We start from the raw sequence: 14202 nt of genomic DNA on the forward strand, positions 1-14202 counted from the left end.
TCAAGTACCATACTTTGATATTGACCGAAAGATAAAATGAATAAAACATAATAAAATTATCACAATTGATTAATATTTTCCATTTTTAGAGACAGAGATCCGATAGACAGCATTAATATCTTGGTCCAGCACTTATTTTTTTTAAATTATACTGAGAAGGATCAACGTATTATAGGGAAACCCCTGGGTGAATTACGCCCTAAAAGGCACGCGCCATCATTAAGCTTTGATATTTCAACAAGTATATTTCTTGACTAAAATTTTCTAACAGACCAAGTAGAGTCAACTAAACTCTCTATCGCTTTTGGATAAAAAAAAAAAGGTAGTATTAATTTAACTTAAACACTTACATCATTATGATTGGATAATTTGGAACTGTGACAGAAATAACTATCTACAAAAGGTAGTGATGAAAGACTAGCATTGTTTTTAAGTTTAAAACCTTCTGTGGTTACGTACAATACTATCTGAAATAAAGTTTAGATCCACTATTATAGAAAATCAAATTTATATTGGAAATTTATTTTTCTCCGAGGCAAGCATGGGACCGACAAAGACTTGTCAAAGTGTTGAAACTTCTGTACATACGAATCTAGTGCTGCTCTGTAATAGTGAATTTAAACTATACTTCGTTCAAGGACTAAGTAATTAAACTTTTCATTACAAAATAATAAAATTTCAAGTCTACTTGCCCTAATCACCATGGATTCCTACAAGAAGACGACTCGCACTGACATAAGGTATTGTGGATATTATGTAAGAAAATATTTTACATAGAAGAGCAAACAACGTTTCGACCTTCTATGTAAAATATTTTCTCAACCCAAACGAGCCGTTTTTGCATATATATATCAAAGCCTTGATCAACTTTTGTAGCCTATTTGTATCTCAACCACGAGAACCACTTTTAAACAGTGTAATTGTTTTTCATCGACAGTTTTCAATGGTTTATATAGATATATAGAATACATCTGTGGTAGTGCTAAACATATTTAAAACATCATTGGAAGCCATTACCATCGACATCTCTATAAGCACTAAAAGAATAGTTTTCTCTCTTTTATGTGTTGTCCATTAGTGGCTCAGCTGTAGACCCGCAGGCTTACAACTATAGCAATCGGCTTTCGATACTCGTGATGGGCAAAGCACAGATAGGCCATTTTGTAACTTTGTGATTAATAATTAATAGAGAAAAAAACATCATATTTTATCTTTGGTGCTATAAAATGTCATCTTATAGCTGTTTTGAAGCGATAAAAATGCGTAACACGTTGATAATCCTTCAAAACTATTTTGAATATTAATTTTACCTAACTCGAAATAAAGGTAGCCTATTCTAGGAACCATCTAATAAGATAACACTTAACATTATCTAAATACATTCTGTATTCACTTCGGTCTTTTTTTCTATTAATTCTTCACTGGCACATTTTAGTATGTCACTTCAAGGGGTCTGTATTTAGGTCCTTTATGAAGAGCGATTTGTAAGTATAATTTTATAAAACTGAATTTTTTGTTTGTTTTAGCGCAAAGTTACTCAGTTGGCCATATGCACTCTGCTCACGGTGGGGAATCGAACGCTAACTTTTAGCATTGTTGGATCGTAAACTTACCGATTACCCCCTCTGGCAATTAGCACAACAATGATGTTACAAATGTGTAAAATGACGTTACGTGTAAAATGAGTCTTTTCTTAGTTTATATGAAGTCGTTATTTTCCACGTTTTTATTTGATGGTGTTTCTGGTAAAAATTAATAATTTAATATTTTCTCTTCCTAAATACAGGAAATGGGTTGTGAGTTTTACATTTACAGTAACACATTACTAAATTACAGTTGAATTTTACATTTACAGTCACACATTGCTGAATTACAGTTGTGACTTTTCAGGTTTAGAAACTATCTAAACAAAGGAGAATTTATGCGTAGCTTACAGTTGTATGTCATGCCAAACAGTATTTAACAAATGAACTTATGAACTGCATTTAAGAACATGGAATAAATCAGATACACGCTAAAAAGTTACGTTTTAACCTATTGCTCCAAATCTTTCTTATTTTGTTATATTTTAGACTAAAATACGAATGGTAAAATTTCGTAGTGCGTATATCAACAAGAGAGCGAATAAATTACTGTATTTGAATTTTATACATTGGAAAAATAAAAGCAGAAAATGAATAATTGTTTTGAAATATTTTCAGAGTTTAAATCGGATTTTACACGTCGTTTAATTATTGTCATTCAGTATAAGATAATAAAAAATGATTCTATAAAAGTATTTTATTTCAACTCCAAAACCATCATTCTTACATACAAAATTCTTTTCATAACAACTTTATATTCAGATTCACACAGTTTACAAAAGTAGCCTTTATTCATCGCTTCTCAAACTAGGAAAGCAATCTTTTCCACACCACAGAAAGCATCTTTTTGCATGTTGTGTACAAATTCAAACACGCACAGATATAGTATTAATTCGAACATTTGAACAATACAATTTACATGGCATTTTCCACTTGTATTTGAAACATCAGCACGTATCCTACATACGCGCAGACAACAGACATAAAACATTAAAAACAACGTATAGAAATCAACTTTCAAAACACTCTTAGTTTACAATTTTATTTCCCCTTCCTTTCTACACTTCATCTTTAGTAACACGTTCTGTTCTGCCAATAAAATATATTTCAGGTTTTTAGCTTTTAATTATTACATGACATTTTCATACATTTATAAATAAAGTAATTTTCGCTGAACAATAAGTATATATTCTAGTGTACTAGTTCGCGAATTTAAATCTCGATGGTTCTTATAATAAGAAAGCCACATTTTACGATTCCTTTATCACTCGCATAGTAGAAAATTATTTAAGTTAGTGTTCAATATTCTTTGTTTTGTAATTGTACTAGCACTTCATCAATTATCGAAAATTTTAATAAACCTAGACATCAGTATTAGTTTTAATTAGACTTGTTTTTGTATACATAGAATGCTTTAATAAGTTTACACAACATTGAACATATTTTATTTTCTAATTAGTCGTGATGTTTTGTTTTACTCTATTAATAATAAAATCAACTTTAGCAGATCTAATGAATACTTAAACACACTTAACTTTTGTTTTTGAACCAGTTACAGTTGTAATTCACGTAATTTCCAGCAATAAAATGAGATTTGTTTTGACAATCCTCGCTGTTTGTCACTTTTGTACAGAGTAAAACCGTAAAAAGTGTAAACCTAACGAAAATTCCTGGTTGCAACATCGTTCGTTGTTAACTAACAGATTTTGGCATTTCAAGAAACGCTTTACGAAGAAATTGAAATTATGGACTTTATATCAAAGTTTGATTTTTAGTTACACAATCAAATAATCATTTCTAATGTTGGAACAGTAATAATGTAATTGATCTTTACAATCTAAATTTATTCTATTATGTTATTAGTATAATGCATCTCAGTCGTTTGTCTGTATATATCAACGTGAATTTGTTGTTGGTACTTATTCACGATTGCTCCTTCAATTAAATCTCTTCTTTTCCACTGCCTTTATTCAATCAGAGATCAATCAGCATTATACATTTAGCTGATGGATGTGAGCTTAACATTATGATAACTTGTATTCCATTAACAACTTCAACGAGAAAGTTACATAGAATTAAAAAGAAACGTTTCCCAGTAAACACGTTAACTGTTTGAAGTTGATTCTACTCCTTTCCAGATATAATGTTACCATCTACCGAAGTTACTTAGTAATGTTATTATAAACAGCTAACACTAAACTGGGTTAATTGTTTTAAATTATACCACAAATGTTTGAAGGTTTTCAAGTAGCTTTAAGACATTATCATTAAAATATTTTAACTTTTTAAAAATTAAGCTTATTTTTATTTCCTCTTGACTGAGAAATTGGAATCGAATTTGAGCACTTTTCGAGCAGATTTCTTAGTAAAACTTCTTTAAGTGACTTCAGTTATTTATAAGCATGTAAATGTAATTCTAACCTATCTTAGCATCCGTAGCTAAGTTTACGGTAGGCATACATGGCACTAGGAAAACTGTAAAACGTTTTCTCAATTACTTATTACGTTTGGGACCTAATAGATGTTGAATGCAATATGTGATGCCATTTAAGACACTTTCATACTAATGACGAAAAAGAATAAAGAATTCGCGAGCATTTACGAACGTTATTTTTGTATCTGGTGTGTTTATTTAACTATTTGAAATGTCGTAAAAATAATGTATTAGTTGTTACTCTCGCGATATTTCATGTTGGAAAGTTAAAAGAAGTAATCACCTTTTTCCACTACTTATTCTGTTCTTAAACTCAGTTCAGTTTCCAATTGTTAAAGGGGAATCTCTTGAATAGATTCATAACAAAGATACGTAATTCTTCATCCAATAGAAACTTGACTTCAGAATCACGTGACATGACAGACTGCCTATCACGATATATCCACAGTTCAGGTGACTAGTTTTACGCTAAGCAGATATACAAAATTACACCTTCACATCACTATGCAGTTTTTTGCTCGATCTCGGAAGTCGTCTTTAAGATAGATCTTTGACTTGTATTTGGACTTGACTAAGGTGGGATGACGCGGAACAGTTACGTGGTTTTTGTTGAGTTTTCCCAAAGCTGCTAGTGCTGCCACCTCAAATGCATCTCGGACGCTTCGTCCACTTAATCTAGATGAAGTCTCAACGTACGTAGTAGCCCCAATCTGCCTGGATACTGCTAAAGCCTAATAATGCAGTAAAAATTCAGTAAATGATACTAGTCGCAAACTGGTTGCTTTAACATCATTTGTAAGCTTTCTCAAAATGCCCAATAGATCCTTCCTTCACTCATTGGATGAAGGCATTTGTAGAATAGCTTAAGTTACAAGGTTTCATAAGTGCTTGAGAACTCAAAACAACTAAATACTTAAACCAATAACTTAGATCATGACGTACTTCTAAAACTTACAACTTCTATCAACACTATTACTCTAAAAGCTAGATAGGTAAAAGTCAAAAACATACGAGAATTCTGGATAAAGTTAACTTACGAAATTGTAATGTTAAATCCAAGACAAATTGAAATAACGAAACACTGGATAATAATTATTTTAATACTAGCGATGTTTATAGTTGTGTCATATTGGTACGACAGTGCCATTCTTGTTTAATACCAATTTTGCGTGTTTACAACATATAACCATAAATAAAGCTCTACTTGTAAGACTTTGAATGAGTTTGTACAAAGTTAGTTAATCGGAAATCGTATTACTAGTTCTTACAGGCTACCATAACAGTTAAAGCCAAAAAAGTTAATCTTATAACATGCAGAAATTATGAAATAGGACAAATGTTCACAGAAGTATAAAAAAGAGCTAAAGCATTTCACAGTCATTTTATAGATGAGTCTAAGGACTGCATTCATGAAAATGAACATATGAGAACGGACTAGCTGGAATTTGCCGAGTGTTTTTGTTTATTTATTGTTGTTTTTTTCAAAATCATCTTTCATGAATGTTACATGGTCATGAGTAAAATTCAACAAGTCTAAGTAATGAAGCTATTCTATAATGAGAAGACATAATGTCTGTGGTCATTGGTTTTAGAAATCTAACCTCATTTTTATTCTGTGGATCACTGACATAACAGAGAGTACAGCATAGTAATAGTTAACTCACCTGTTCCGAGCTGACTGGGGCCTTTTTAATTTTTGCCAAGGAGGTCAAGGTGTCGCTATCCGTGCGGAGATCACTTTGACAACCACATAGAATAACCGGTACATTAGTAGAATTATTTCTGACCTCTGGATACCACTAAAATACACATAGAAAACTAAAAACCAAGACATGTCATGATATCACGTACACAAATAGCAAAAATATCGTGTTTAGCGTGAAAGCCAAAAAAAAAAATCAAATTCTTATAACTCTGTTTTACTTTTAACATTTATTTTAATATACAAGTGTACCTGTACATACTAATGAGTTAGTGACGAAGCTTACTATACACGTTTTACTAAAGACTGGTGGGAGGTGTGAACGAATCTCACTGGAGGATTGGGGAACACTAGGAACGAATACTTTTCAAACTTGTACAGATTACGTGACTAGTTTACTCAAAGTTCTAAGAAATTATTACCAATAAACTTTAATAATATAATGTAAAAAATGACAAAGTTATATCTTATACATTAAGATGTTTATTTGTTTCGTTTTCTTTTCAATAAATCAAAATAGTATAGACAATTTTACTTGTTAATAACATCACGAAACTTTCAGAATATATTTAGCTTTAAACCATAAAAAATGAAAATAATAAGCAGGAACAGTTAGAAATTTAACTTGATGAGTTTTATCTGATGCACAAGTTATCTAAACGAAGGAATGAATTAGGTACATGAGAAGGTTATTAAACTTTTGTCCTTTTACCATATTGTAATAACAGAACGATTCAGACGTCACGAATAGAATAATTCTGTCCATGATCATGCTATTAGTACCGAAATCTGAGATAATCTTAGTAAAAATAAGCATTATATAATATCTCACAGCTACGTAAAACTTTGGACTATTTTGCGATTTGCAAGAGTTGTGCAGTAAATAATACTGGTATTAGTTGATAGGTTGTTTAGACAAAGTATTTATGGTGAAAACCAAGTTGAATAGACTGTTAACATCCTGATGTAGAATCAAGTATAAGAGGACGATGTTACAAAAATCTTCCTCCTTTGGTCTTTAAATGTTACTGATGATTAAGACCAGTATATTTATTTTATGTGAAGTGTAAATCATACCATGTATTGTCATTATTTCAAGATGTTATTTTAGATTTGGACAAGAATAATTAGAAAAAAACTTAAATAAATGACAGTAGATAACACAATACCATCTTACTATGAAAATAATTGTTAAACTTTTCTAATTTTCATTATTCGTATTTCTGTAACTTGTGTCATTAAATATGTAGATAACAGTCCCTCGTGACCCAAGCTTTGAGTTATTGTAGAAAATATAAACAAAAACTTCTAACAAATCTTTATCGTGTTTGTTGTTTGTTTACGAAAATACATTTTTATTCTAGTGCAAGGATAGCTAGAGAGTAAAATATCGTTTACCGCACTGATTACTCTTTCACAATCATTTGTGTTAAATGGATGTTTTGACACTGTGTGTTTTTAACATTATGAACCTACGCATTTACACACATACATGTATAGGCAATTGTTGTTTAGTTCTAGTCAGTGGAAAAAGAGCTGATTGTTCTGTAAACTGGATGGTACAAAAGCTACTTTCACCAAGCAGTATAATAATCAAATTGTAAACTTGTTTCAAATTAATGTGTACATACTACGTGAACAGGGCAAAAGAATGACACGCAGACTGAGGCAGGACCAGCGAGTGCTGCTTCTTCAATTCAAATGTTGTTCGCACACAAGAGATTTAAATTCGTTGCCTTACTCTTTGTTCCTCAACATTTTTGAACTAGTTATACGATATTTTGTGAATAATGAGGAATTCGTAATACATAACGCAAAACATTTTGTGTCTGATTATAAGATAATAAGCTTAATTAATGGTTTATATAAACCCAAACTGATTAAAAACATTTCGAATGTAATTACAAGGGAATGGGTTAAGTGTGGTGTAACTAATTACCCTACATATAAATGCAGAATTTTGAAGCATTTGGTTTAACTTCTTTGAAACATGTTGCACTGTCTGGTAAACACATAATAATGGGAGTATCACCACACTTGGTAAAAACGTCCAGCAAACAGATAACATTCTGGGTGTCATACACCTGGTAACAGCATCTAATGAACAAACAATGTAGGTGTAACATAACTAATCAACGTTCAGTAAATAGGTAATAATGTGGTTTCACAACACGTGGTAACAACGTCTAGTAGACAGATAATATTGTAAGTGCTATACACCTGGAAACAATATATAAATAAATAACAATGAAGGTGTAACACAACTAGTCACAATGTGGGTGTCTCACTTGTTAAAAAAAAGTATTTTAAAGATATATCAACACGGGTGTTACAACACCTGGTAACAATGTCTAGAAGACAGATAATAACGTGGGTGTTATACACCTGGTAACAATGTCTAGAAGACAGATAATAACGTGGGTGTTATACACCAGATAGCAAAGTCTAGAAGACAGATAATAACGTGGGTGTTATACACCAGATAGCAAAGTCTAGTAGGCGGATAATAATGTGGGTGTCATACATCTTGTAACAACGTCTAGCAAAAAGTTAACTTGGGTGTCACACATTTGGTAACAATGTTTATTAAACAGATAATAATGTGGGTGTTATCTATTTACTAGGCATTATTAGTAGATAGATAACAATATAGGGGTGACACACGTTGTATTGACATCTACTAAACAGATAATGTGGGTATAAAACAACTGGTAAAATCATTCAGTAAACAAATAATGTGAATGTGACATAATTGGTAACAACGTTTATTAAACAGGTAATAAAGGTGTTACGCACTGGTAACAACGTTTATTAAACAGGTAATAAAGGTGTTACGCACTGGTAACAACGTTTATTAAACAGGTAATAAAGGTGTTACGCACTGGTAACAACGTTTATTAAACAGATTATAATGTGGGTGTCATACACCAGATAGCAAAGTTCAGTAATCAGATAATAATGTGGATGACACAAGCCTGTTAACAGCGTTCAGTAAATAGATCATAACGTGGATTGAGCACGTCTGGTAACAACGTCTGATAAACAGATAATAATAAAATGAGCTATCTCAGTTTCTTTAGAAATATGGAAGTAACAAAACATCAAATAGATTTCAGTTCAATGATAACAGTAAATAGGAGATTGTCAGTACCAAACAATCGACCAATAAAAAAATCACAACATTGTAATGGATAAATCGAACAGACACACGGATCTCTACTTACAACGTTCGAAGAACATTTATTTGAGTGCAACTTTTCACGAGGTTTGAACATTATGTGGATCATACTCAATTCAACAGACGAAATCTCGTCATAAAAGTTCTAGGTGAGTTGTTCAACTTATTTGTGGTTAAATCATCAATGCAGTTGAAAACCTAAATATTTAGTGTGAAAGAAATTCAAAACAAATCAGCACTTTAGCGAAATGTTTTTCAGTTACCGATATTTATTTTATTAAGGCGAATAAACAAGTTTAGTAGTACCTGGCAAGAATATCCATTAAGTCGGCTAAAATAAAATGGCTTAAGTTATTAATTAACTAACAAAATTAAATTAATAATAACTACTGACATCTGGTGACGTCTAAAATAATTTTTCTTGTTAAATGAAAATCGAAACATATCGTTCCCTAATTGAAACATTGAGAAGTCAATCTTAATTGCTTGTTGTACACCACGGCTAAGTGTAAGATTTTGCTTCAGTGAGTTTTACTGACATGAAACTAAGATAATAGATCCTCATGTAATAGTAATTTATCATAATGTCTATATACATCACATAAGGAAGTTTCCAAAGTACTAAATGGATTTTGATAATTTGCCAAAACTGATGGTGCTAAACAAGTATTACAAAATTTTAGAATTGAAAAGTATGTAATTATGAAGAATGATATTTTGTAACGGGAAAGAAGTCACCAACAAGACATTTCTGGAGTGTGGGAATACGGGTAAGAAAACTAAAACTCAGGTTTAACTTATTTGTTCTTTAGCATTGCAACAGTATACACACCTACGCATTTATATACATACATACTTATGTATATTACTGTGTGTATATTGTCTTGCTAATGATAGTATGACATAACTAGCAAATATATAATTTTATTCAACTTACTTTGTACACGGTGTTTTCTAATGAGTCAGGTTCACTAATAAGAAAACACAAGAAGAAAACGTTGGAATCTTTATACGCTAGAGGGCGCACAGTGTTATAAGCATGGGCACCTAGAAAAGATAAAAAAGTTAATATAAAATAACAAAACTGTTGGAGATAAGATTTTGTCGTAGACAAAAGTAAATTGAGCTAACGCATCGCACTCAACAGGAATACAACTTTTTACGGGCGTGGTTGGAACAAAGATTTAAATAAATATAACAACTTCTATATCATCGTTTCGAGTTCATCTAATTTATATGGTGTTTATATAATTATGTTATATCGTATTTCATTCTTAGAATATCGATGGCTTATAACAGTGCCTCACATGAGAATATTTAAACTTAATATGTATACATTTCATAATACCGATTTCCCGGTTTCTGTTGTTTGTTTAACATTTTTAAATAACTGCTACGAAAAAAAAAATGAATGATGAACTATCTAAATGTTATCCTCTTATTGTTGATAATAAATTAGTTGCAAACTCGTACTTCTCCTAATAACGTTACTACAACAAAGAATAATAATAATAATTATATTTCCATGCGAGTTGTTAGGCTATAATATACAATATTAAAGGTGAACAACAGTATTCAGTATTATGGAAAAGATGTTGAAAATATTATAAAAATCGATATATACAATGTCATCCTTTTACTGTGTGAGAATGAACTAACTGCACCAGAGTACAATAATGTATTAATATTTTACACTTAAGATTAGTTGTCAAAGTGCCATGCGAGCATAAATCCTGTAAACGTATATTTAGTCATACTATGACTAGTAGTACTGTATTTACAATCACTACTTACAATGTCTTATGACAAAGGTCTAGAAATTAAACTCTTGGCCAGTCAGGGATGTTCTATGCAAAAAATTGCAGCAAAACTCTGCGTTTCAATAGAAGCCATGTGCAACACTATAAAAAATAATATACAAAACTGACACTGATAAAAATAGAAAACTAGTCGATATAAAAAAACAACAACTCCATATTCTCCAAAAGTAATGTTTAAAACCTAGGGTTACGTCTTTACAGCTGAGTGCAGATCTTGCTAGTGACAGTATGATACTCCAAGAACAGCATACTATATTACTATGGATTGAGAAGAGGCTAAACCAGCGACTAAAATAGCTATCAGATAACAAACTATGGAATAAGTAGGGCTACAAAATGTGAGATATTTACAGATGAATCCTAATTTAAATTATGTAGCCACAATTAGACATTTTGTTCGACAATATGAAGGACATTGATTTTATTGTTAATATAAAACAGCTGCAAGAAAGCAAGAACAGGTTTCGGGCTGCATCTTGGGCAACGATGTCTGGTGAACTAGAAAAACTGATTGTACCTTAACTGCTGACACACAAACAGACACACACTGATCCATTATACCATTCACTCAGGAACACGACTCTTCGGACGGAGATTCATTTTCCTGGAAAATGATAATTCCAAGTACATCCACACACAGTTGTTAAAAGATATCTAGGCACTAACTGGTAGATGGAACACTCAGAACAGTTTAGCCTGCAAAAAATCTAAATGTGAACATTCTCATGGTTTTATGGGCTTATGTAAAAACTAAAAATATCGAAATTCAACCAAACAACTTGGTTGATTGTGTAGAATCATATGTAGCATTTAAATCAATATTCTACAATGACATATCGATAAAATGTATGATAGCATGAACAAAATGTGAAAGGCTTTGTGTAAAACAGTGGTACACGTGGTCTATTGTCATTCCGAAGTGGTCCTCTGACGAAAAAGTTTGAGAACTACTAGTGTGTAGCAGACGTCTCACACACAAAATATTAATGCATCATAGGTAAGGCATGGCCAGGTGGTTAGGGCGATCGACTCGCGATCTGAGGGTCGCAGGTTCGAATCCCGGTCGCACCAAACATGCTCACCATTTCAACCGTGAGGGCGTTATAATGTTACGATTAATCCCACTGTTTGTTAGTAAAGGAGTAGCCCAAGATTTGGCGATGGGTGGTGATGAGTCTTCCCTCTAGTCTTACAATGCTAGTGCAGATAGTCCTCGTGTAACAGTGCAAAATTCAGAAACAAAACAAATATTAAAGTATTGTATAACTTATTCGCTTTTATTTTCTATTTTCTGTGATATTTTGTCCTACTAATATATTCGACATTTAGTTATTATTCATTGTTGGCGATTGCATATTTCTATAATTATTCAAATCCAAATGCCTGCCAGGAATTTAGATTTAAGAGTCTTCTAAGCGTTATTTCTGTTACTTGTTTGTTTTGTTTTTGGAACTTTGCACAAAGCTACTCGAGGGCTATCTGTGCTAGCCGTCCCTAATTTAGCAGTGTACTAGAGGGAAGGCAGCTAGTCATCACCACCCACCGCCAACTTATGGGCTACTCTAGTACCAACGAATAGTGGGATTGACCATTACATTATAACGCCCCCACGGGTGGGAGGGCGAGCATGTTTAGCGCGACGCGGGCGCGAACCCGCGACCCTCGGATTACGAGTCGCACGCCTTACGCACTTGGCTATGCATTTCAGTTACCTTATTTTTTTACAGTTTATAGCATTTGTCTATTGTTGGCTTAATTGTAAATTAGAGGGCTTAAGATGCTAACATTTTGTATTTAGTTCTCTCAGTGGACACACAAGATAGCCCATTGTTGAGATTTGCAAAAAAAGTAGTTGAAGCAAATAAATCCATTTTCGCTCACAAGACTTAACTAGTTAAATATTTATTGACATGTATGTATTGTTCGAAAATACATGATTATAAAAATAAAATTATTACAATGAACATTTTTACATTGGTTTGATCCTCTTCCTCACGATCTTACGACTGAATTCCCCAAGCCTCACAAGCGAGTTTTTATACGTATAATGTATACTTTCGCCTTCATTATAGTAAACATCGACGTAATACTTTTTGTTTCTTGTATAAAGCTACTCATTTAGCTATCTATAATCTGCCATTGCGGGTATTGAAACCAGGATTTGGGCGTTTTAAGCTCTCAGGCTTACCAATGAGCCACCGATGAATAATTGATAAAGAAGTCGAAATCTTGTGAAATAAAAACCTGACATAACGTGGAAAAAGTTTATTAAAGTAATTTTTATAATTTAGTCCTCGTTATGAACCTGAAAGAGTTGTCGAATACCATCTATTACGATTTCATTAAAACTTTCAAATATTTCTAAAATAAATGTTTGTGCTACTCCCCCTAACGAAACATTAATAAACCACAATTCCATCTGTTGTTTGTTTGTTTTTATGAGCACATCCGGATCTGTTCCTTTATATTTGCACTCCCGTGACACAGCGGTATGTCTGCGGATTCGCACCCCTAACAACCAGGTTTCAATGCTCGTGATGGGCAGAGCACAGATAACCCCTTGTGGAGCTTTGTATTTAATTCCAAACAAAGAAACAAGCTTTACATTTCGTCTATTTTCACCTAATTGGACTGATCTCTGAAAAGATGAAATTAACTTACGTTTATGGATTCCTCTGTTAGATAAAATAAAATAATTTTCAACTATTTTTCACTCTCTACACCAAATGTGTTAATGGTGTCGTTTAACAACTGACAATGAAGAAACTGTTTCCCCATTTTCATTGCTTTAGTTTGAAGGGACAAGCTTATATTTGTTTGTCTTTGGAATTTCGCGCAAAATTAATTGATGAATATTTGCGCTGTAGTTCCCTATTTTAGAAGCGATAAAGTACAGAGATTGGAGCTAATAAACACCATTCGCCACGAACTCTTGTTTACCAACGAATAGTAAGTGCGGTCGTCACATTGTAAAGGTCCCCTATGACTGGTAAGAGCAAGCATGTTCGGTGATGGGGTTGGAACCAGCAGTTCACAGATTGCGAGTCAGCACCCTAACCACCAAGTTATGTGAAATCTGACGATGATAGTAGAAATAGCACCTGAAAGATCGATGAAACAGTCACTATCAAAGTATTTTCCATTTTGTAACGTTACGTGAAACATTAAATATTTGGGCACACAAGACAAATAACGCTTCGGTAAACAACTGTGTCGAGTTAGAATAATTTGTTCATTATATGAATTACATGAGCACGGATGAACTTGTTTTAACATTAGCTACTGTGAAGAAAGTATTCCAAGCTTATGTTAATTAGATGTAAATAGCCTGAAACCGGTAAAGTCATGGTTTAATGCACTTTTTGATGATAAACATTGAAGCTAGGATTAGAACGGCATGATAACTTGGGTAATCAGGTATTGCCGAACAAATATCCTAGTTAGAAGAGAAACAGTAATTACAAACATTGAAGCAAGCACAAAGT

The 14202-nt window shown here is 32.5% G+C and overlaps 1 protein-coding gene across 5 annotated transcripts in view; it reads right to left on the bottom strand.

Moving 5' to 3' along the window:
- Window positions 1-2262: 2262 nt before the first annotated feature.
- The window catches only part of LOC143252750 (rho-related GTP-binding protein RhoE-like), a 68384-nt gene continuing 56444 nt past the window's right edge, over window positions 2263-14202 (bottom strand). For all 5 annotated transcript variants that reach the window (XM_076505374.1, XM_076505376.1, XM_076505375.1 and 2 more), the window contains 3 exons: window positions 9835-9944; window positions 5682-5816; window positions 2263-4748 (listed from right to left, as the gene is read on the bottom strand). In XM_076505374.1, the coding sequence (XP_076361489.1) occupies window positions 4512-4748; window positions 5682-5816; window positions 9835-9944 (482 nt within the window). In that variant the 3' untranslated portion in view covers window positions 2263-4511. The remainder of the gene's footprint in view (window positions 4749-5681; window positions 5817-9834; window positions 9945-14202) is intronic.

The sequence above is a fragment of the Tachypleus tridentatus genome, chromosome 6 (genome assembly GCF_004210375.1).
Source record: "Tachypleus tridentatus isolate NWPU-2018 chromosome 6, ASM421037v1, whole genome shotgun sequence".
NCBI classification, from domain to species: Eukaryota; Metazoa; Arthropoda; class Merostomata; order Xiphosura; family Limulidae; genus Tachypleus; species Tachypleus tridentatus.